At 47.9% G+C, this 24,325-nt stretch overlaps 1 protein-coding gene across 1 annotated transcript in view; it reads left to right on the top strand.

Moving 5' to 3' along the window:
* Positions 1-22,653, top strand: part of LOC106740510 (complement receptor type 2) — a 35,844-nt gene extending 13,191 nt beyond the window's left edge. Inside the window, exons 19-38 of the mRNA XM_059717571.1 lie at positions 206-400; positions 2,247-2,432; positions 2,813-2,995; positions 4,391-4,487; positions 4,874-4,959; positions 5,572-5,766; positions 7,613-7,798; positions 8,179-8,361; positions 9,757-9,853; positions 10,838-10,923; positions 11,548-11,730; positions 12,589-12,774; positions 13,175-13,357; positions 14,860-15,084; positions 15,943-16,119; positions 17,423-17,602; positions 18,533-18,577; positions 19,383-19,458; positions 19,712-19,796; positions 21,088-22,653. Of these exons, the coding sequence (XP_059573554.1) occupies positions 206-400; positions 2,247-2,432; positions 2,813-2,995; positions 4,391-4,487; positions 4,874-4,959; positions 5,572-5,766; positions 7,613-7,798; positions 8,179-8,361; positions 9,757-9,853; positions 10,838-10,923; positions 11,548-11,730; positions 12,589-12,774; positions 13,175-13,357; positions 14,860-15,084; positions 15,943-16,119; positions 17,423-17,602; positions 18,533-18,577; positions 19,383-19,458; positions 19,712-19,793 (2,831 nt within the window). The 3' untranslated portion in view covers positions 19,794-19,796; positions 21,088-22,653. The remainder of the gene's footprint in view (positions 1-205; positions 401-2,246; positions 2,433-2,812; positions 2,996-4,390; positions 4,488-4,873; positions 4,960-5,571; positions 5,767-7,612; positions 7,799-8,178; positions 8,362-9,756; positions 9,854-10,837; positions 10,924-11,547; positions 11,731-12,588; positions 12,775-13,174; positions 13,358-14,859; positions 15,085-15,942; positions 16,120-17,422; positions 17,603-18,532; positions 18,578-19,382; positions 19,459-19,711; positions 19,797-21,087) is intronic.
* The last annotated feature ends 1,672 nt before the right edge of the window (positions 22,654-24,325 follow it).

Consider the following 24,325-nt stretch of genomic DNA (forward strand, 5'->3'; position numbering starts at 1 on the left):
GCAGTATCTTTTCAGCAAGGTGGGAGAGGTGGGCTTGCAGGAGGAACTGTACTCAGTTCCTTGGGCTCTGGAAGACAAACACAACACAACACAACCCACTGGACACAGCAGGCAGGCAGGGTGGGGCTGAGGGACCAGAGTGTGATTGGGAACCACCCTTTGCCAAGCAGGCTGCCCCTTGTACCTCCGCCCATGTTTCACGCAGTTTCATTTGCAGCGGTCATGTGCACAACCCCAGAGATCCCGAATGGAAGGGAAGTGGATGGATATGGTGCTAGGTATACAGCTGGGCACAGCGTGAGTTTTGAATGCAATGCTGACTATATCCTGAACGGCAGCCACGAGATCCAGTGCCAGCAGGATGGCAACTGGGATCCTCCTATCCCAGTCTGCATTCAGGGTAAGCTCGGATCACAGTCAGTGGCTGGCTGGGGTGATGGGTAAAGTGCGGCAGGCACGTGCGTGGTGGAGAAAATAGAAATTAGCCTGGCTGGAGTCCCAGAATGAGTGACTGATCTGGTATGAGGAAAATGAACAAACCTGTCAGGAGGTCCTTGTCTGTCATTATATGCACTGGTTGGAGGTGCGCCCCTCCCTATGTGCAGCCGCTCTGAAACACAAAGCAGTAGTAAGGGGTGTCTTTGTGCAGGGCCCCCAAGTGCTGGGAGCTTTCTGTTATAAATAAGGCAAAAGGAGAAAGGTATTCTGATCCAGAAAATATATTTGAAATTTTCATGGGAGTCGGGGACAGAAAAGCAGCATAATAGAGACATTCTCCCGGGCTGGAGGAGAAATTAAGTGACTGAGTATTACCTCTTCTTTCTCTGTGCTGAGTAGCTAGTATGATAATTGGTGTGACATACATTTGCAGACTCAGTGTTTTGCCATGGCTTTTTGGCCCTGTTTGATTACAGTTTTAGGTAAGTTTTTAAAGTTGTATTTTTTGTTCCAACTGATGGAAAGTCAGCACTGTAGTTGCATCCCTGACATCAATTTCTATAGCCAAGTGAGATCCTTTAACCAGGCTGCCTCGGGCACCAGGAGCAGCGTAGCCACAGCCTGGCCAGATTCAGCTGCTGAGCTCCTTATTAGGGTGTTTGAGAATGGGCTAGCAAAGGGCAAGCCAAAGCTGAGACTGTCAGGTAGGTTAAGCATAAGTCTTGCTTCACAGCCCACAGTTGCTCCTGTAAATGCAGCGCAGACATAGCCTGTGTATTTGTATGAATTTCACGGATCCATTCTCTTTCCCTGCTGTTAGTGCTGCTGTGTCCGCCACCTCCAGCCGTTGCCAATGGGATGCACAATGCCCAGGCCCAGGAAACCTTCCCCAGTGGGATGTCTGTAAACTACAGCTGTGATCCTGGCTATTCCCTTCATGGAGAGGCCTCCATCCATTGCACAGAGTCTGGAAATTGGAGCTTTCCGTATCCTCTGTGTGCAGAAGGTGCATGCATTTCCTGTTGGTCTTCTCCTTTTGCTTACAGGTGCATTGGCTACAGAGTTTGCATTCCTGTGATTTAAATCAACGGATTGCAAACATTCAGATACACCTGATAAAGATTTAAAGTTCTGGGCTGGGGAGGGAGCCTCCAGTGAGACATGCTGGGCCACACTTGCGGTTGGCACAGCTAACTCCATCGGCTGCAGTAAGCGTTGGTGCTGAAACAGCGATGGGTTATGTCTCAGGAGGCTGTAACAGAGTACAAAATCATTTTAAAAATGAGGTAAAAGGTCTTTGCAGGAAAATGGCTCCATAGACAGACAAACACATGGATGTCAGGCTTTGGTAAACCCCTGCTCTTGCTTTTGTTCAGTTTGTACCCATAATTTTTTATTAAAGCTCCTGGTACTATTGGCACTCTGGATGAGACCTTCTTGCATGAAGGCCTGTTGCAGTGGCAAACCAGTGATTCTTTGTCTAGCAACGAGACGCATATCTAAGGGAATTATATCTGTATATTGCCTGAAAGCCTTAGTAATGGGTTGGCCACCCCTTGATGTACAGAATAGATATCTAGAACAGAAGAACAGCCATGCCCCAAAGAGTAGCCAGCCCAATATGTAAAAAAAGGAACGAAAGGAGGAGCCAACAAATAAATACAGCAACGCACCCAGATTGCAATGGCACTTTCCCATTCAGCGGCTGTGTGCATGGGAATGAAGCTAAAGAGGGTCGGGCTCCAGGGGCAGCTCCCCGCTCTGTCCCACAGGCGTGTTGACATCCACGTGCTCACCCCTGCTTTCAGTTTCAGTGGCTGGCTGTGGAGCGCCGCGGGCTCAGAACGGAAAGCTAACTGGATTAAAACCTGTATATGATCCTGGAGACACTGTGACAGTGGAATGTGAACCTGACTACGCTGTGAACGGCACCCGGCAGTCTCGGTGCCGAGGTGATGGCACATGGGACCCTCCCGTCATTGTCTGTGAAAGGGGTAAGTCGGTAAGCTGGGACCCCATTGGGACGAGCCGTGTCTGTCAGCGGGGAGTGGAGGGGAAAAGCATCCTGGAACCAGTGTTCAGCTCTAAAAAGCAAAATACTCATCTCCTGCATCGTGACCTCTGGGGGTTTTGCCTCCCAGAAGGAACCGCAAGGGTGAGGTCTGGCCAGCCTTGCTCACAGATTAGCCTCATGCCCAAAAGGAGGAATCAGTGGGGAGGACATAGCAAGGTATGAGATGGTCCCGAAGGTCTGGACTTTGTGTGGTGAATGCAAACTCTGCAATGTGAATGGGACAGAGGGGAATATTGGCCATGAAATTTCGTGTGGCATGTGGCTTTTCTCTTCACTTATGACCTTCTTTGCTCCCTTCAGTGCTGCGGTGTCCCCTGCCTCCAAGTATCAGTAATGGGAAGCTCAGCAGCCAGGCGTCAGCAGTCTTCACCCCTGGGATGTCTGCAAGTTACAGCTGTGACCCTGGCTATACCGTGACTGGAGAGGCATCTATTTCTTGTACAGAGTCTGGAACGTGGAGCCTGCCCATCCCGCAGTGCAAAGGTGTGTTCCTCATCAGTCGGTTTGCTCAGCTGAGACCGCGCAACTCGTTCTTGGAGAGCGTTCTGGCAAGTCCGCCAGCGCCACGTGTCCCAGCCGTGAATTCAATCTGTAAAGAATCGGACACTGCTGGTGGTACCCTGGAGTGGTGCAGTCTGTTTTTTAAAGTCTCCGTAAATGTTTAGGTCATACTGGCGCACAGTTCTTGCAGCAAATTAACTAAAAATGTTAATGTGGGAACTTGCTGTTATTAGAAATGCAACGTCGTCATGGGTAAAAATAGCTACTGAAGAGGTAAATAACAAAACAAAACAGGAAGTTGCACTAATGTGTGCTGTCGGCTGAAAAATCCCGGGGCGGGGCCCCTTGCTAGGGATGAACTAAAAGATGCACTGTTAAGCAACAGGTTTTCATCAGTAACTGCTTTCTGATCCCAGCTCTGCCATCAGCTAGGTGGCCCAGTCATGTCCTACCCCAACCCACAGGATCAGAGATAAGTATGTCCTGAGCGCAGGCCGCTTTGGTATCGTTGAATAAATGTTCCCTGTATACAGAAAGTATTATTACAATGAATCGGATCCACATCCTCAAACCTCTTGAGTCGCTAACTCCTCTTGATGTCTGCGACGATCAAAGTAAATCACCCCACAGTTAGCTTGCAGTATTACTGAGCAGTAGCTTGGTTTATCTTCCTGGAGCAGGCAAATCCAAAGCCGGATGTTACAAGTAGAGGGAAAGGTTGTAAGGGCTGGTGGGTGGTTTTCTGTCTGTGTGCATATTTGGGTGTGAGGGTGTATGTGAGCTTCTGCTGCTAGAATATTTTTGAGGCAGACTGGTCCTGTCTTTGTAGCAGGCTATGTACATACCTCACTCCTGAGATGCTCTCAAGTCACATGTCAGCATGGTAGAAAAAGCTTTAATTTGTTGTGTGTGTTTTCTTTCTGGGTAGGTGGCCACGATATCCCTCCGAGGTTAAGCTTTGCTGAGCTAAGGAACAAGTCTAAAACTCAGAATGGCTTTCCCGTTGGGATGACTGTGAAGTACACTCACCACACACCTAGAAATTACCCCTTCCCACCCCCTTACCTACTTTAAGAAAAATGGTTGTGGTCAGAAGTGCTAAAGGTCCAGTGGATAGCTGTCACCCCAGTGTCAGTTGTTAGGAAAAGGTCTTCAAGGCACCAGGTGTTGTCCGTGCTGCAAAGAGAGAGATTTTTTTCTTTCTTTAACTGTCAATACATGGCTTTACTAGTCAAAAAACTTGGCATTTTCTCTGCCTTTCAAAGTCTCCTCTTTGTGGGTGGTTTGAACTGTTGCAGATTTTGCAGTGAGATGTGTCACTTAGCGTGCTGTGGTGTACCACGGCAGAAACTTCATACTAGTCTTCTGCCCTCCCAGGGAAGTCATGCAGTTATCCAGAAGAACCAGAGAACGGCACTGCTGTCCTAACAGATCTCCTGATTGGGTCCACAGTGAACTACAGCTGCGAGGAAGGGTGAGTATGAGGGTGTGTGAGCTGACTGGTTCTCTTTGTTCAGAGCTGTGGGATTTTTAAAGCTGTTTCCTCACCTTTCTCGGCAATTGTGCAAAGTTCAGCATCATTTTGGCCGGCCGAGTGATCGGACGACCCTCGCCAGGCTCTGCGGCGAGGCTCCAAACGAGCGGGGGAAACCTTGGGTTCACAGGCTCAAAAAATACCAGTGCATTGGACATCTACGGGATGCCTGACCACAACCGGTTGGTTTGCGCTGGCAACAAACTTTGTCCCTTAGACTTATAGATCCAAAGTCAGGCATGCTGGTGGCCACCTCCCGTGCCTGAGAAGTTAGGAGTTAAACTGGATGAGCTGACTCCAACTCATAACCCTCCTTTTAACTGTAGGTACAGACTGATTGGGGAGGCTCAGAGGCGCTGCGAGATTTCCGACATGGATGTTGCATGGAGTGGCACAGCACCCATTTGCGAGCGTAAGTAGGTCACCACTAGTGAGGCTTTTTTTTGACAAACTGCTTTTCTCTGGTAATGCCAGAGACACTGCACCAGCACTGCAGCTTTGACAGAGTCAGGCTTCCAAGGCCAGGATGCAGTGTCCCTGGTTGTGCTCGTTCTGCTCCAGGAGCAGTTTGACGTGGTTGTGGAAAGCAAAACATTTTGAAATCTCAGTGTTTCATGGAGTTGGGAAAACTGTTCCCACCCAGTTCTGGTCACTCTTTGGGTGTGAGCCTGAGGCCTTGCCTTTGGCAGGGGGTTCCTACTCCAGCTGTGCCAGCAACTCCTGTTGGTGCGGATGCCGCTTGCAGAAACCTACATCTCTCTGCTGGTGTGGCTCATGCTGGGTCCCCTGGAAGTGATCCGGTCTCTGCTGCTCACAAGAGCAGTATCTTTTCAGCAAGGTGGGAGAGGTGGGCTTGCAGGAGGAACTGTACTCAGTTCCTTGGGCTCTGGAAGACAAACACAACACAACACAACCCACTGGACACAGCAGGCAGGCAGGGTGGGGCTGAGGGACCAGAGTGTGATTGGGAACCACCCTTTGCCAAGCAGGCTGCCCCTTGTACCTCCGCCCATGTTTCACGCAGTTTCATTTGCAGCGGTCATGTGCACAACCCCAGAGATCCCGAATGGAAGGGAAGTGGATGGATATGGTGCTAGGTATACAGCTGGGCACAGCGTGAGTTTTGAATGCAATGCTGACTATATCCTGAACGGCAGCCACGAGATCCAGTGCCAGCAGGATGGCAACTGGGATCCTCCTATCCCAGTCTGCATTCAGGGTAAGCTCGGATCACAGTCAGTGGCTGGCTGGGGTGATGGGTAAAGTGCGGCAGGCACGTGCGTGGTGGAGAAAATAGAAATTAGCCTGGCTGGAGTCCCAGAATGAGTGACTGATCTGGTATGAGGAAAATGAACAAACCTGTCAGGAGGTCCTTGTCTGTCATTATATGCACTGGTTGGAGGTGCGCCCCTCCCTATGTGCAGCCGCTCTGAAACACAAAGCAGTAGTAAGGGGTGTCTTTGTGCAGGGCCCCCAAGTGCTGGGAGCTTTCTGTTATAAATAAGGCAAAAGGAGAAAGGTATTCTGATCCAGAAAATATATTTGAAATTTTCATGGGAGTCGGGGACAGAAAAGCAGCATAATAGAGACATTCTCCCGGGCTGGAGGAGAAATTAAGTGACTGAGTATTACCTCTTCTTTCTCTGTGCTGAGTAGCTAGTATGATAATTGGTGTGACATACATTTGCAGACTCAGTGTTTTGCCATGGCTTTTTGGCCCTGTTTGATTACAGTTTTAGGTAAGTTTTTAAAGTTGTATTTTTTGTTCCAACTGATGGAAAGTCAGCACTGTAGTTGCATCCCTGACATCAATTTCTATAGCCAAGTGAGATCCTTTAACCAGGCTGCCTCGGGCACCAGGAGCAGCGTAGCCACAGCCTGGCCAGATTCAGCTGCTGAGCTCCTTATTAGGGTGTTTGAGAATGGGCTAGCAAAGGGCAAGCCAAAGCTGAGACTGTCAGGTAGGTTAAGCATAAGTCTTGCTTCACAGCCCACAGTTGCTCCTGTAAATGCAGCGCAGACATAGCCTGTGTATTTGTATGAATTTCACGGATCCATTCTCTTTCCCTGCTGTTAGTGCTGCTGTGTCCGCCACCTCCAGCCGTTGCCAATGGGATGCACAATGCCCAGGCCCAGGAAACCTTCCCCAGTGGGATGTCTGTAAACTACAGCTGTGATCCTGGCTATTCCCTTCATGGAGAGGCCTCCATCCATTGCACAGAGTCTGGAAATTGGAGCTTTCCGTATCCTCTGTGTGCAGAAGGTGCATGCATTTCCTGTTGGTCTTCTCCTTTTGCTTACAGGTGCATTGGCTACAGAGTTTGCATTCCTGTGATTTAAATCAACGGATTGCAAACATTCAGATACACCTGATAAAGATTTAAAGTTCTGGGCTGGGGAGGGAGCCTCCAGTGAGACATGCTGGGCCACACTTGCGGTTGGCACAGCTAACTCCATCGGCTGCAGTAAGCGTTGGTGCTGAAACAGCGATGGGTTATGTCTCAGGAGGCTGTAACAGAGTACAAAATCATTTTAAAAATGAGGTAAAAGGTCTTTGCAGGAAAATGGCTCCATAGACAGACAAACACATGGATGTCAGGCTTTGGTAAACCCCTGCTCTTGCTTTTGTTCAGTTTGTACCCATAATTTTTTATTAAAGCTCCTGGTACTATTGGCACTCTGGATGAGACCTTCTTGCATGAAGGCCTGTTGCAGTGGCAAACCAGTGATTCTTTGTCTAGCAACGAGACGCATATCTAAGGGAATTATATCTGTATATTGCCTGAAAGCCTTAGTAATGGGTTGGCCACCCCTTGATGTACAGAATAGATATCTAGAACAGAAGAACAGCCATGCCCCAAAGAGTAGCCAGCCCAATATGTAAAAAAAGGAACGAAAGGAGGAGCCAACAAATAAATACAGCAACGCACCCAGATTGCAATGGCACTTTCCCATTCAGCGGCTGTGTGCATGGGAATGAAGCTAAAGAGGGTCGGGCTCCAGGGGCAGCTCCCCGCTCTGTCCCACAGGCGTGTTGACATCCACGTGCTCACCCCTGCTTTCAGTTTCAGTGGCTGGCTGTGGAGCGCCGCGGGCTCAGAACGGAAAGCTAACTGGATTAAAACCTGTATATGATCCTGGAGACACTGTGACAGTGGAATGTGAACCTGACTACGCTGTGAACGGCACCCGGCAGTCTCGGTGCCGAGGTGATGGCACATGGGACCCTCCCGTCATTGTCTGTGAAAGGGGTAAGTCGGTAAGCTGGGACCCCATTGGGACGAGCCGTGTCTGTCAGCGGGGAGTGGAGGGGAAAAGCATCCTGGAACCAGTGTTCAGCTCTAAAAAGCAAAATACTCATCTCCTGCATCGTGACCTCTGGGGGTTTTGCCTCCCAGAAGGAACCGCAAGGGTGAGGTCTGGCCAGCCTTGCTCACAGATTAGCCTCATGCCCAAAAGGAGGAATCAGTGGGGAGGACATAGCAAGGTATGAGATGGTCCCGAAGGTCTGGACTTTGTGTGGTGAATGCAAACTCTGCAATGTGAATGGGACAGAGGGGAATATTGGCCATGAAATTTCGTGTGGCATGTGGCTTTTCTCTTCACTTATGACCTTCTTTGCTCCCTTCAGTGCTGCGGTGTCCCCTGCCTCCAAGTATCAGTAATGGGAAGCTCAGCAGCCAGGCGTCAGCAGTCTTCACCCCTGGGATGTCTGCAAGTTACAGCTGTGACCCTGGCTATACCGTGACTGGAGAGGCATCTATTTCTTGTACAGAGTCTGGAACGTGGAGCCTGCCCATCCCGCAGTGCAAAGGTGTGTTCCTCATCAGTCGGTTTGCTCAGCTGAGACCGCGCAACTCGTTCTTGGAGAGCGTTCTGGCAAGTCCGCCAGCGCCACGTGTCCCAGCCGTGAATTCAATCTGTAAAGAATCGGACACTGCTGGTGGTACCCTGGAGTGGTGCAGTCTGTTTTTTAAAGTCTCCGTAAATGTTTAGGTCATACTGGCGCACAGTTCTTGCAGCAAATTAACTAAAAATGTTAATGTGGGAACTTGCTGTTATTAGAAATGCAACGTCGTCATGGGTAAAAATAGCTACTGAAGAGGTAAATAACAAAACAAAACAGGAAGTTGCACTAATGTGTGCTGTCGGCTGAAAAATCCCGGGGCGGGGCCCCTTGCTAGGGATGAACTAAAAGATGCACTGTTAAGCAACAGGTTTTCATCAGTAACTGCTTTCTGATCCCAGCTCTGCCATCAGCTAGGTGGCCCAGTCATGTCCTACCCCAACCCACAGGATCAGAGATAAGTATGTCCTGAGCGCAGGCCGCTTTGGTATCGTTGAATAAATGTTCCCTGTATACAGAAAGTATTATTACAATGAATCGGATCCACATCCTCAAACCTCTTGAGTCGCTAACTCCTCTTGATGTCTGCGACGATCAAAGTAAATCACCCCACAGTTAGCTTGCAGTATTACTGAGCAGTAGCTTGGTTTATCTTCCTGGAGCAGGCAAATCCAAAGCCGGATGTTACAAGTAGAGGGAAAGGTTGTAAGGGCTGGTGGGTGGTTTTCTGTCTGTGTGCATATTTGGGTGTGAGGGTGTATGTGAGCTTCTGCTGCTAGAATATTTTTGAGGCAGACTGGTCCTGTCTTTGTAGCAGGCTATGTACATACCTCACTCCTGAGATGCTCTCAAGTCACATGTCAGCATGGTAGAAAAAGCTTTAATTTGTTGTGTGTGTTTTCTTTCTGGGTAGGTGGCCACGATATCCCTCCGAGGTTAAGCTTTGCTGAGCTAAGGAACAAGTCTAAAACTCAGAATGGCTTTCCCGTTGGGATGACTGTGAAGTACACTCACCACACACCTAGAAATTACCCCTTCCCACCCCCTTACCTACTTTAAGAAAAATGGTTGTGGTCAGAAGTGCTAAAGGTCCAGTGGATAGCTGTCACCCCAGTGTCAGTTGTTAGGAAAAGGTCTTCAAGGCACCAGGTGTTGTCCGTGCTGCAAAGAGAGAGATTTTTTTCTTTCTTTAACTGTCAATACATGGCTTTACTAGTCAAAAAACTTGGCATTTTCTCTGCCTTTCAAAGTCTCCTCTTTGTGGGTGGTTTGAACTGTTGCAGATTTTGCAGTGAGATGTGTCACTTAGCGTGCTGTGGTGTACCACGGCAGAAACTTCATACTAGTCTTCTGCCCTTCCAGGGAAGTCATGCAGTTATCCAGAAGAACCAGAGAACGGCACTGCTGTCCTAACAGATCTCCTGATTGGGTCCACAGTGAACTACAGCTGCGAGGAAGGGTGAGTATGAGGGTGTGTGAGCTGACTGGTTCTCTTTGTTCAGAGCTGTGGGACTTTTAAAGCTGTCTCCTCACCTTTCTCGGCAATTGTGCAAAGTTCAGCATCATTTTGGCCCGCCGAGTGATCGTACGACCCTCACCAGGCTCTGCGGCGAGGCTCCAAATGAGCAGGGGAAACCTTGGGTTCACTTGGGTTTGAAACCTGCCTTATTGCTGCACCAGTCCTAAGCCATCTGTGGTCACTCTTTCCTTCAGAGGGTGGGGAAAATGCGCTCCCATTTGCCAGACATCAGCTCTAGCAATGACCTGCATGGATTACAGCATGCCCAATGAATGTAGGTGGTAAAGTGACAGTGTGAACACCTTGCACGGTGTTTAATGTCAGCCTTAAGTACTACAATACCGCTGCTGGAACTGTCCCCAAAGGACATGTCTGCTGACAAATGTAGGAACTGAGACATAATAAACTCCCATCTTCTTGCACTGGGGAAATGAGACTTTGATAAGTTTGCGTGGGATTTTGACCTCAAACAGCGAGCCTACTTTTAGTTTTGCAATTATCACACATTGATTTGACGTGTCCCACAGAAAAATTAAAACCACTAGAAACTGTGAACACAAAAATCCCCTTAGGGCAGGAATAGTACTAAACTGCCACCTGCATGCCCAGATGTCCACAAGACAAGTTATTTTTACTAAGTGGCCGGCCTGGGGTCTGTAGAGAAAAGATGCAGTGGATGTGGTGCAAAAGAGCAGGGAGCGCAGCAAAGGATGGAGACCTGGGTCCCAGTCTCAAAAAATACCGGTGCATTGGACATCTACAGGATGCCCGACCACGGCTGGTTGTTCTGGGCTGGCAAGAAACTCGGTCCTTAGACTTATAGATCCAAAGTCAGGCAAGCTGGTGGCCACCTCCCGTGCCTGAGAAGTTAAGAGTTAAACTGGATGAGCTGACTCCAACTCATAACCCTCCTTTTAACTGTAGGTACAGACTGATTGGGGAGGCTCAGAGGCGCTGCGAGATTTCCGACATGGATGTTGCATGGAGTGGCACAGCACCCATTTGCGAGCGTAAGTAGGTCACCACTAGTGAGGCTTTTTTTTGACAAACTGCTTTTCTCTGGTAATGCCAGAGACACTGCACCAGCACTGCAGCTTTGACAGAGTCAGGCTTCCAAGGCCAGGATGCAGTGTCCCTGGTTGTGCTCGTTCTGCTCCAGGAGCAGTTTGACGTGGTTGTGGAAAGCAAAACATTTTGAAATCTCAGTGTTTCATGGAGTTGGGAAAACTGTTCCCACCCAGTTCTGGTCACTCTTTGGGTGTGAGCCTGAGGCCTTGCCTTTGGCAGGGGGTTCCTACTCCAGCTGTGCCAGCAACTCCTGTTGGTGCGGATGCCGCTTGCAGAAACCTACATCTCTCTGCTGGTGTGGCTCATGCTGGGTCCCCTGGAAGTGATCCGGTCTCTGCTGCTCACAAGAGCAGTATCTTTTCAGCAAGGTGGGAGAGGTGGGCTTGCAGGAGGAACTGTACTCAGTTCCTTGGGCTCTGGAAGACAAACACAACACAACACAACCCACTGGACACAGCAGGCAGGCAGGGTGGGGCTGAGGGACCAGAGTGCGATTGGGAACCACCCTTTGCCAAGCAGGCTGCCCCTTGTACCTCCGCCCATGTTTCACGCAGTTTCATTTGCAGCGGTCATGTGCACAACCCCAGAGATCCCGAATGGAAGGGAAGTGGATGGATATGGTGCTAGGTATACAGCTGGGCACAGCGTGAGTTTTGAATGCAATGCTGACTATATCCTGAACGGCAGCCACGAGATCCAGTGCCAGCAGGATGGCAACTGGGATCCTCCTATCCCAGTCTGCATTCCGGGTAAGCTCGGATCACAGTCAGTGGCTGGCTGGGGTGATGGGTAAAGTGCGGCAGGCACGTGCGTGGTGGAGAAAATAGAAATTAGCCTGGCTGGAGTCCCAGAATGAGTGACTGATCTGGTATGAGGAAAATGAACAAACCTGTCAGGAGGTCCTTGTCTGTCATTATATGCACTGGTTGGAGGTGCGCCCCTCCCTATGTGCAGCCGCTCTGAAACACAAAGCAGTAGTAAGGGGTGTCTTTGTGCAGGGCCCCCAAGTGCTGGGAGCTTTCTGTTATAAATAAGGCAAAAGGAGAAAGGTATTCTGATCCAGAAAATATATTTGAAATTTTCATGGGAGTCGGGGACAGAAAAGCAGCATAATAGAGACATTCTCCCGGGCTGGAGGAGAAATTAAGTGACTGAGTATTACCTCTTCTTTCTCTGTGCTGAGTAGCTAGTATGATAATTGGTGTGACATACATTTGCAGACTCAGTGTTTTGCCATGGCTTTTTGGCCCTGTTTGATTACAGTTTTAGGTAAGTTTTTAAAGTTGTATTTTTTGTTCCAACTGATGGAAAGTCAGCACTGTAGTTGCATCCCTGACATCAATTTCTATAGCCAAGTGAGATCCTTTAACCAGGCTGCCTCGGGCACCAGGAGCAGCGTAGCCACAGCCTGGCCAGATTCAGCTGCTGAGCTCCTTATTAGGGTGTTTGAGAATGGGCTAGCAAAGGGCAAGCCAAAGCTGAGACTGTCAGGTAGGTTAAGCATAAGTCTTGCTTCACAGCCCACAGTTGCTCCTGTAAATGCAGCGCAGACATAGCCTGTGTATTTGTACGAGTTTCACGGATCCATTCTCTTTCCCTGCTGTTAGTGCTGCTGTGTCCGCCACCTCCAGCCGTTGCCAATGGGATGCACAATGCCCAGGCCCAGGAAACCTTCCCCAGTGGGATGTCTGTAAACTACAGCTGTGATCCTGGCTATTCCCTTCATGGAGAGGCCTCCATCCATTGCACAGAGTCTGGAAATTGGAGCTTTCCGTATCCTCTGTGTGCAGAAGGTGCATGCATTTCCTGTTGGTCTTCTCCTTTTGCTTACAGGTGCATTGGCTACAGAGTTTGCATTCCTGTGATTTAAATCAACGGATTGCAAACATTCAGATACACCTGATAAAGATTTAAAGTTCTGGGCTGGGGAGTGAGCCTCCAGTGAGACATGCTGGGCCACACTTGCGGTTGGCACAGCTAACTCCATCGGCTGCAGTAAGCATTGGTGCTGAAACAGCGATGGGTTATGTCTCAGGAGCCTCTTTAAGACAAACACAACACAACACACTCTACCTGTACACTAGCAGGCAGCCAGGGTGGGGCAGAGGCATCAGGGTTTGATTGGGAACCACCCTTTGCCAAGCAGGCTTCCCCTTGTGCCGCAGCCCATTTTTCACGCAGTTTCATTTGCAGCGGTCATCTGCACAACCCCAGAGATCCCAAATGGAAGGAACCTGGATGGACGTCGCCCTGTGTATAGACCCGGAGACAGAGTGAGGGTTGAATGTAATGACATGTTGGCGCTGAATGGCATTCAGGAGATCCGGTGCATGGAGAATGGCACCTGGGATCCTCCCATCCCTGACTGCAGTCTTGGTAAGCATGAATAGCGGTTGGGGGCTGGTCATGGCCATGGGGAGTATATGGCAGGGTCATTCACAGAGGGATAAGTGAACTTGCTGGGAACCCTGGATCAGCTTTCGGAAGCAAGCATGGAAAGTACAAACTTCTGCCTGGACTTCCCCCTCTCTTTGCTGCAGTAATCCTTATGGTAGGTGTCCCTCTTCATCCTGCCACCCCTTGTTGCACAGAGCTCTGATTAACAGTCTGTCCCGTGAGTGCCCCAACAATGGTGAATTCCTGTTGGAAGCAGCAAAATACAGATTGAGAATTCATCTTTCTCCTAGTAAAGCATTTCAGTTCCTTAAGACTGGATACCTGGGGACAGAAAAAAATCACAGCGTGGAGGCACCTTGCTTCTGGCAAGAGGGAAATCTTAGGAGGAGTGCTGTTATGTGTGTGTGGAGTCAGTGGTGCAAGCATGAGTGACTTGGCACAAACATCCTGAGCTTTTCTGACTCTCCCTGGTAGATCTGCATGTTGGAATCTTCTTGTTTTTAATTGGTTTACTGTTTTCACTGAAAATCCTTCTTCCCCTCTCACCCCCACCTCCAGCCATCGCCCTTGGAAAGCACCGTGCCCAGGCCCTGGAAGCCCTCCACTCTGGGGTGTCTGTCAGCTACTGCTGCGAGGCTGGCTACTCCCTTGTTGGAGAGGCCTCCATCCATTGCACAGGGTCTGGAAGTTCAGACAAAGGTGCTAGCACACACAATTCACAGCTAGGGACTGAACTTTCCAGTAAGAGGCTCACGGGGCCACGTGTGCTGCAGTCTGAGGATAGTGCACACACATGCCACTGGTGCATGTGTGGGGCCGGGTGACTTTCAGGCTGACTTGATGGTTTATAAAGTGCTGCCAACGTAAAGAAGTACTTAGGACTTCTAGTGCTAATAAAGTGTTTCCCATGTCTGTGTGTAGGACTGGTACCGATATTTAAGGAGAAGTTTAGTGGTGTGTTGGTGCATATTTGTGTGGGAAGGTTGCATCAGTACTCTGGCCTAACCCTGGCTTTTATTGGTTTTGTTTGCACTGAGGCATTACAATCTGTTGCTGCTGTTACTGCTTTGATATTTTCAAATAAGCGCCTCTGACACACAACGGTCTGGTTCTTCCCCTCATTTTTCTGGTGTTAGAACCATTTCCCATTCATTTTACCTCCCCCCAATACTTTACCCAAACAGACGAGTCTTGGACACAATCCTGCTGCTGAATTAAGGGACCTTTGAGCAGGCCGTGACCGCACAATTACATGGCTCCAAACTGGTGGAATTGCTGTTGGGAACACAGGGGAAGCATGTTCTTTTTCATAGCTGAGGCTTTTGAGTGGGTGTGGCGTTAAGGCAAAATGGGGAAGGTGGGAATGCCTCTGGATATCTGGGAGGACCTGAATTGGGTGCAAGGCAAGGTAGGTGAGTAACTTTATCCCTTGTGTGTGAGCATCTCTGCTATTGGGGTGGCAATGACATTTCCTCTTCTAGATCAGCCCAGAGACTCTTTTCCCCCAATGAAGTTCATATTGAAACATCAGTGTCCGTCTCCTCCAACAATCACCAACGGGAAGCACAGCGGCCAGGACCTCGAAGTGTTCACCCCCGGGGTATCTGTAAATTACAGCTGTGAGCCTGGCTTCTCTCTCGCTGGAGAGACCTCTATTCACTGCACAGCATCCGGAACCTGGAACCAACCTTTTCCTTCCTGCAAAGGTGCATTTCTATTCTTTTTTTGGATCTAGGTGTATCGGTTGCTAGACACCGTTTCACCCCAGGCCATTAGAAAAAGGTGACAAATCCCAGCAGGGGATTAGTTCTCTTGTTAACTGAACAGGTTGGGGCCGGATTCATGCTTGGTCTGTGCAGTGTCATTTCTTTTAGAGGAGTTCTGCCCTCTTAGACTGGTGGTGAATACAGCTCCTAAAACATTGGATTGCACCAGAGTGTAAGCCATGCTTGTGTAAACAGTTACAGGCTCTGTAGAAGAAAAAGCCCCAACGGGCCTGTTATTTCCCCCTCCATCCTCTCTGCATATCTGCCATGGAGGGCATGTAGGCATGGTATCCTTCTCTAAAGGTTTACTTCTGTGGAGGAGCCTTCACAGTGAAAACAGGTTCCCTGCAATTAGTGCTAAGCCACACTGGGGTAGTTGTGGGCACACGAGCAGTTACCCCTTGTCAGCAGTTCCACAGCCTGTCCTTCCCCGTCTTAGCTCACTTGATCTCGTACTTTGTACGCATTGTGTGCAGGACATGCAGGATAGCTTAGTTCCCTGCTGGCAGGCAATAAACTAGCTTGCACAAAGGCAACGGTGCACACAGTTCTACGTCAGGAGTTCATGTGGATTTGCGGATGTGCTGTAAATTCGTGCCCTCTTTTACTGTGTACCGGCCTCCCCAGACATACACACCCACAATGAGGTTTTCAGCTGGAAATATGTAGACCTAGATGGATGTGATGTTGCTGCCTTGTGTTTCGACAAGGCACGTTTCTATGGATTTGCTAACCAGATTCAGCTTTCCATTAGTGTTTAATGTCAACATTTATTGGGTCTGGGTTTTTTTTTTTCAGGTTGTGCTGCACCTCCAGCCATTGCCAATGGGAACCGCAGTATCCAGGACTCGAAAGAATTTGCTTACGGTTCCTCAGTGACTCATAGTTGTGACATGGGATTCTTGCTCATTGGAGAAGCAACATCTCAGTGCACATCTTCCGGGACTTGGGTCCCCCCTATCCCATACTGTAAAGGTGCCAAGTGTACTTATTTGCCCTTCTTGCTCCCTTTCCAGCACTCTAGCGGTAATGTAAGAATGACTTTAAAAACCGACACTTGATCTGCCTGCTAGACGTTGAAGCTTATGCAGCTACTTGTCTAAAAAAAATGCATCTTGCCTCAGGAAAGCATTAAATAGACATTAGATAAAATGGGTAGCAGCATCGGGGGGGAAAAAGACTTCTTCTAATTTAGGGGAGGGTTCTTCTCACTGGGCTAGAGTCAGGGTCCATTTTAGTTGCTTTCTTTGGGACCCCCTGGTTTTTGCATGCCTGTTTGTCCAGGACTCCCACCACCAAGTGACAATTGCCCCTTTCACTAAGCTATTGGGCAAGCGTGAGTGGGTCTTTTTAATCTTAAGGCTAAGGTGCATTGCAAAAGTAGGTGAAATAATGGTTTTCCGGGGACCTGAGAAGGCTGGAATAGGAATAGGATCATACTTAGAGACTTAGATGCCTAAAACCCAGGTAAGCATGACTTACATATCTTAAGATCTGGGTGTAAGTTGATTGTGTCGTCCAGCTAAGGCCTTTTTCTATAATACATCACATTACAAAACCTGACACATTCATCGTGGAAAGACTAAATGCATTTCTGACCCCTCCTCAAGCCCCAGTTTTTAGGGGAAAAACATTCTGGCATCACCATTTGATTCTAGACAGTTCTAGTAGTGAACGGGGCTTTGCAAACAACCGGTAGTGAAATGGCAGCTGCTTGCACCAAGGAGAGTGAATCTGCACAACACGGAGCTGGCAAGACTAGGGGTAAACCCTGGCCTTGTAGATGTTCATGGCTGTATTCCCACTGAACTAAGTGGGCCTTGCTCCTTCAGCCCTGGAACGGCTCGGCCTGGTTCAGATTCTTTTTTCAGGACTTCAGCTTTATTTTTTCCATTTATATTAATAGAGTGCAGCAAGCATCCCATCCCCTGGGCCCACAGTCTTCTGCAGGGGTCTCTCTGTTCCCTTAAGCTGCTTGTCTGAGAGTTGTGCTCTGCTACAGGGCTTTAGGGGACCCAGCTTGCTTCTTATGAATCTTCCCTGTTGAAGCAAGGGGCTCCTGGCAGCACTGTGATGCAACTCACCCACTTGCGGTGACTGGCAGGGGCCAGGCTTATGCCCTGAGTAGCTCTGCTTTTCCCACTGCCAGATAGTACATGACCCTGGGGATAGGGGAGAGAGAGCAATACTGTAAAATGAAATGGTTGTACATGCATCTTCTGCATCTTGGTTTTCCATCATTTGTGAGAGGTACTAACCTGATGAATTCCAATTTCAGAGATGAGATGTGTAGTCCCAGATGTCCCAGGTATTGGGAAGGCAATGATGGGAATGACATATCCTATAGGGACTAATCTTACTATACAATGTGATGATGATTACATGTTGGAGGGCAGCAGTTTAATTCAGTGCCAAGATGACTTGTCCTGGGATCCTCCTATGCCAGTCTGCAGCTCAGGTGAGTGGAGACAAAATGGAAAGATGAGTTCAGCCTCTGCTTTTCAGTGAAAGACTTGTATAGTATTTGGCCTTTAGTAACCAGAGCAAAAGAGAAAAATTGCATATCTGTTGCTTGGATTTAGTCTTCTACCTAATGTTGAAACTGAAGTGCAAGGAAGCTGAGATGAGATTTGCCCTAAAGATGATCTACAATTCACATCCTGTTTATTCTGGAGTCTTAGAGTCTTGGAACACAGGCTTATTTCCCTTAGTTATTCATTTATGTATTTATCAATATTATATATAATCATGAATATTCACTGTGGTTACTATGACTACTACTTGGGTTAAATTAGTGCATGCTTGTGTGTAGGTGTGGCACAGTTTCTTAAATTGCACAGACACAACCTTGTAGTCCCTCCTTACACTAGAGAAGATACTCTAGGGCTCAGTGGATTTAAGGTGGGGGCTAGAAAAGTATAGGATGGATTTAAGCACCCAACTCCCTTAGGCAGTCCTGAAGACCCTATGTGTAATCCCTGCCTACAACGTATCTCTCTGTGTCAGCATAAGGCAGTCTTCCAAGCAGTAGGGAAGTCCTTGTAGCTCAGCGCTGTGTGAATGAGACCCAGACCCAAGCCCTTGCCAGCCTCTGAGCAGCTGATATAGCAGGTGTGCAGATGCCAACGTCCTGGCCCAGCCACCTGGAACGGCGCCGAGCTTTCTCTTTTGGCTTGTCAATGCTTACTTTCCCTTTCAGAGCTGCAAGGGCTTTTCTACAGATTAGGAGAATGCAGGGAAGATTTCCTGCAAACCTCATGCTCTAGACCTCTCCAATTAAAGCTCCCACGTGATCAAGATAGAGAAAATATTTAAGTGTTGCTGAAGGGAATGGTGGGGCTGGTGTTTTTTATTTTGCAGCTTCTCAAGTCTGTTTTTTATTTTGCAGCTTTTCCTTCTCTTGGCTCCTATAGTGCAATCTCAGCGGTCACAGGTAAGCAGCGTATCAAAAGCATTTGAGGCTGTACCCACAGCCGGTGTGAACGGATGTAGCTCTATCACTGTGTTGGAGCTAATCCATGTTAGTGTAGCTGAGGGTCTGGCCTGCTTTTCCTGCACTTTCCTTGCAGAGCAGGATCTCTGCTGTCAAACCTTTGCTTGCCTCCAACAATGCATTTGCACCAAAGGAGTACTACTTCTGTAATCAGGCAGCCTTAGTTCAAAGCCTCCCTCCTCTCAGGTTGTCTAGGTCCCAACAACAGGTGCGTGGCCAAATGGGATGTGGGAAGGTCCCCGGGGCTCTGATGTTGTTCACCTCTGCGTTCTTCTGTTGTGCTTTGTGATTTCCTCTGAACTCACTGGCTCAGTTGTTCAAGTTTGTGGTTTTGATTAATCACAACAGTGTCACTTCTCTCAGTTTCTGTGGCTTGAAGTGCCCTGGGCTCTAAATGGTAGGCTGTGCTTCTTGATTTCTTTGTGCCACTATGAATGCAGGTGCTGTACTGAAGCAGCACCAGACAAATTGCTTTGTTGCGAATAAGGCCTTTTGAATTCAGTAACCAGGAATTAGGCCTTTGCATAAAAAAATCCAAGCCTAGTAGGGGAGCAACATAAAGTGCTAACAAGCTAAGCAATGACCCAGCACTCCACTTTACAAACGAAGGAATATATCCCCCAGTGCTCAGATTCATACTTTGCTTCATCAGGGATTTTTGAGGTTACTAACACTGTGCAGAAGCCAATTATTACATTTCTATGTGCCTTCAATCCATTTCACTGGGCCCTTCTTGTTTTTTCAGGAGTCTCAGTTACAATGCTGCTGGTTCTACTGGTTATGGGCATTGTTTGGAGAGTTGCTTCTAAGAAAAAAGAAGGGTGAGGCTCTCTACAGTTCCATTTTGTTTCCTTGCATGTGTGGGCATGAGTGAATTAATTCATGTTGTAGTCCTCTGATGCGATTACTGTGAGCATTGGAACAGCTTTCCAAACCATAAGCACAAATATCTGCAATCAGTTGCGACGGTACCTCATTTTGCTTGCCATCTCTCTTTTTAAAAGCAGTGGAATTGCCTGTCCTTGGAAAACTAGCTCAATTTCTTATGTGTATTCCTTTTTCCTGATTGTTCAGGTACTATCATACCTATGAAAACTATGACCACCCAATCCCCATGACTGTCATAACTGATCAGAAGTCTTCATTTGCACCATAGCAGGTATGGGTTTATTTCAGATCATTTACCTCAATGTAAGAATATTGGAATTGTGGTGAAAAGAGTTGAGGGACCCTTTGACCCTAGCTGACTTCTTCTTGTGAGGTCCCTTCCAGCCCTAATGCCTATGAAGTCTATGGAATCTATGACGTTTGATTTGCTGTAATGTAAGCTCAGTTAATTGGTGAGTAGGAAATGAGCAGGAACTGACTGCTTTCCTCCTAATCCCCTGGGGAGAAACATGCTTCTGTGTGTCTGAATGCAAATGGTACACAGGTTTTTATCAGGAACACCGTCAGCCAGATTCTGTTCTTCTTCTAAGTGCCTAAGTGGACTGAAGCACCTCACTTTTATCGTCTTTGATCTTGTTTGAGCCTGGGGACAGTGCGTGAGTCCTTGCTTTCTGGGCTCTAGCATCGGGGCTGAGATGATGGTGTGTTGTAAAAGTAGCTGGACAGAATCAAATCACACTTGAATGAGAGTGAGAAAAAGGCTGTGAAATAACAGCTTAGGTCTCTGCCTGCTTCATTGTGTGTGGCAGTGGATGCTTGCTTGCTCTGCTCAGGATGCTGATACAGATGGGGAATGGCATGGTCAGCTATCGGTCTTTATACTTCCTATACACAGCCTCTCTGTATTGTGTACCCCACTGCCAGCATATGAATGGATTTTGAATGTTTTTAAACACTGCCTTAAACAAGGAGGCTGGTTTGAGAGCATTTCTCTCTGTGAAATGCACAAAAGTTCTCCAATATTTACTGGAAACAGTCATTTTTATAATTTCAGCATCATGTTCGTGAACTTGGCCAGGAGACTCGAAACACTTACTTTGGCTTTGTTTGTAATGGTGGGTGATCTCTCTGCCTGGTAGCAATCTTGCCCAGGCATTTGCTTGTTCTCCACACCAGGCTCATTTGTGGGGAATTTAACTTTCTTTTTTTTTGCTCCAAATGGTTGGGAGTTGCATGGAAGTATTTTCTTCCCCTTCTTGGTCAGCAGTTCGTGCTCTTTTTCAGATGTTCCTCGTGGGAGAGCAGGGGGAGCTTTGCTATTTGTCATTCAATGCAAGTTGCTGCTGCTGCTGCTGCTTCCCTGAGTAAAACTATGGCAAGGATGCTATAAAATTCAGCCTTCTCACAGCGTTGATGTAGCTCCTGGACTGACCTTCCTTGTACACTTCTACTCGATGCCCATGAGCACTTCTTGCCTGCAGACTTTTGCCTAAGCAAGATGTGCTGGAGCATCCAGATGCTGGCTCCCCAGATGAATCTCTGGCTTTCTTTCCCTTTCACAGATCATCTTGCTTTTGCAGAACAGAAAGCAAATGCTCGTGATTTCTCTGCCTCGAATTGGAATCAAAAGAACAACTCCTGAGCTTCCTGCTGAAGCAGTTTCACAGCCAACCTGGCAAGACTTCCTGAGAGCCTGGGAGGTGAAAGGAGCCTTTTCTTTGGCAGTGACTTGTTGCTGCCTTACCCCTGGGCACACTAACCCCAGCGCCTCAGTCTCTTCAGCTTTACTCACTTTTCTGACACAGGGTGCTACAATATGGCCCTTCACTGAGCTACAACCATTTCTTTTACATCAATTTCAAGGGTTTTTAAGACCATTTAAAATTCTTTTACAATGCAAAATGAATGCCCACAGATGATGCCTCTCTCACTTGAGAGCTTGCTGCATTTCTGTGCACAGAGGTTTACAACCTGAACTCGAATATGAACTACAGTTAAAAGACCCTGCACATCGAGAACTAGGTGCTGCCACATAACTATAGCAAATGGTCTGATCTTGCAATACTGGATAACATCCCATATATTATATGCTTGTTGAAAGCATTTTTGAAGGCTGCATCTGCAAACCATTGCAGCTTGTTTTGCTCTTCCTTGAGAGATTATGATTGATCACATTTTCCTTTAGCTAATACTGTGGGCTCCCCTTGGAAAATGTTTTTGAGATCTACTGATGAAGGTGCTTCTCTGGAAGAAAACAGTCTTTACTTTAGATTATGACTTTCTAAATTGTGTAAATTAAGTGATGCCGTTCTGGAATAACTGACAACTCTGCTTCCAGAGTAACTGATCTGGGATAAAGACTTGTATCCTAGAAGGGCATCCACATAAGGGAATTGTACTGGTACATCGCTAGCAGGATTCTGATTCTGCTGAAGCTAGGCTTTCCCAGGGACATTATTTTTTTGAATCATAAAACAGAAACCCCAAACCAGGCAGACCATAACCAGAAAGTCTGTAGATTTAAATCTAAGAGTATGGACACCCAAAACACACTAGCTTGGTTTAAATGCAGTTTAAACCTGGAGCGGACTTATGTACAAACCTGTTAAACTGGTTTAAAACTGCCTGGAAAAGTTCAGAAATGCACCTGGAAAGTGAAATTCTCTTTGGAAATGATTCATTGCGAACCAAGTCAGTGTTGCCTACAGTCACAGAAAATGAGGGTTGGAAGGGTCCTCAGGAGGTCACATCTAGTCCAGCCCCCTGCTCAAAGCAGGACCAGCCCCAGCTACATCATCCCAGCAAGGCTTTGTCTAGCTGGCTCTTAAACACCTCCAAGGATGGAGAGTCCATCGCCTCTCTGGGTACCTTGTTCCAGTGCTTCATTATCCTGCCAGTGAGAAACTTTCCTAATATCTAATTTAAAAGTCCCTTGCAACTTGAGACCATTGCTCCTGTTCTGCCAAAAAAAGGAGTGGATATACAGGGTGTTTCGTGACACAGGTCAGCCAGGTTGGGTGTTAAGTGGCTAGAACTCTACAGCTCCCCCCTTCTTTTTTTCCCTTTTGGTTTGCACTTTATCCACGAGCTCCCTTGCACTGCTTGTTTAATAAAAATGATCTTTTTGACACCTGGCTATGTCCTCGTTCCCTGCTCGACTGCAGCTCCTTGTCATACCCCCTTAGTCCTGGGGAACCCAAAAAGTGTGGGTCCAAGCACCGCCCCCTTGTAAACACCCCAAGTCAGGCAAGCACACTGGAAACTTTTGGTCAGGTGTAGACTACTGAACTTGATCGAACTCATATTTAGGAGAGAAGGGAAAGCAGCAAAGTGAAAAGGCCTCAGCTACAGGACTCCTGGGACTCCTAAAATGTGGATGCAATCACCTCTCTACCCCACTCCCACTTGCCCACTGAGATACATGCAGGGCTGGATGCTCACTCGTACCCCGTGGTGTCAGAGCCACAGCACTTGCACACCTACAAGGTGCCCGTTCTACTTGGACCACCAGGGCACTGACCCATGACAGCTGTGAGCCAGTTCCCAAACAGGGACACTTGAATGGTTCAATTCTTACATCTGTCCACATCCTGGGCCTAATGCAGCTTGTACCTATTGCAAGGTCCCCAGGAGTATATATCACACCATCAAACAACAGTTAAGGAGTCTTGGTGGTCACTGCAGATTTCCTTGGCATCTAACTGTATTTCATACATTATTGTTCTGTTGCTGAGAACTCGCTATTCATTGTTTGTACAATCCTTTCGACATGAAAACTGAGCAGGCCCCCACCCTGCAGAGCTTGCAGGCCAGGCTAAACAAAACGCAGAGAAATATCTGGCAAATGCTGCAAGTTTTGTGCAAGGACGAGACGTGCACTTTGGAAGATTTAAGTTCCTTTTTTGCTTGAGGTTCACTCTGGTGGCTACAGGAGTTCCCTCCCTAGTATCTGTCAATCTATTAAGCTGGAAGACCGGCATGTCTTAATATTGTTGGGAGTAACAAAGCGGTTGGAAAAGAGATGGCACACGTATTGAGGTTACCTTGCAGGGAGAATGGCTAAAATGCCAAGCCTGTTTATTCAAGAAAAAAACAGTTTCTGATGAAGGACTCCTCCCACTTCCTGCTCTGTTTTCACAGCTGCATGCCTGTGGCTTCTGATGTCCCTTAACACAGAAATTTCAGTTTCACATGCATTCACCTGTAGTCTTGGGTGCATGCTCTAAAAGTGATGGTAGAGAATAGAAAAAAAAAAGTCTAACATGGGGGTTTGACTTGAAATCTCTCATCCAATTTCCAACAACTAGAATAGCAGCTGTAACACAATAGGTGTTCTGCAGCTGGACCTGACAGCCACTGAAAGTATCTGCAGCGGAAGAGTTATAGAGGCAGCAGGAAAGGAGAAAGAACCTGCAGCTCTGCCCAAAGCAGAGGGCTGTGAAAATGCTACTAGGAGTCTTTAATCCTGCATGGGAGCCAGATCCAGCCCTGAAGAATGGCAAAGGGAATCCTCAGAAATGTACCTCTACAGGAAAGGGGATTAAATGACTGCAACAAGCAATGGGGCGACCCTTTGATAGTTAGCTAGTCTATAAAAGGGTGCATCTGCCCTGCCTTCTAAGCATCTAAGCCCCCTGCTGATATTAGCAAAGTCTTCTGAGCCTGTTCGAGATGAGAGGAGACCAGTCCCTGCCCCAGTGAATGCACAAAACAGAAGGTTTGGAGCTGGACCAACAAGGCGTTGGTGCAGGAGGAGGCAGCGGAGGAAAAAGCCATGTCTGGGCCTAGGCGGAGCTGCGC

The sequence above is a fragment of the Alligator mississippiensis genome, chromosome 14, assembly GCF_030867095.1.
Source record: "Alligator mississippiensis isolate rAllMis1 chromosome 14, rAllMis1, whole genome shotgun sequence".
Taxonomy (NCBI): Eukaryota; Metazoa; Chordata; order Crocodylia; family Alligatoridae; genus Alligator; species Alligator mississippiensis.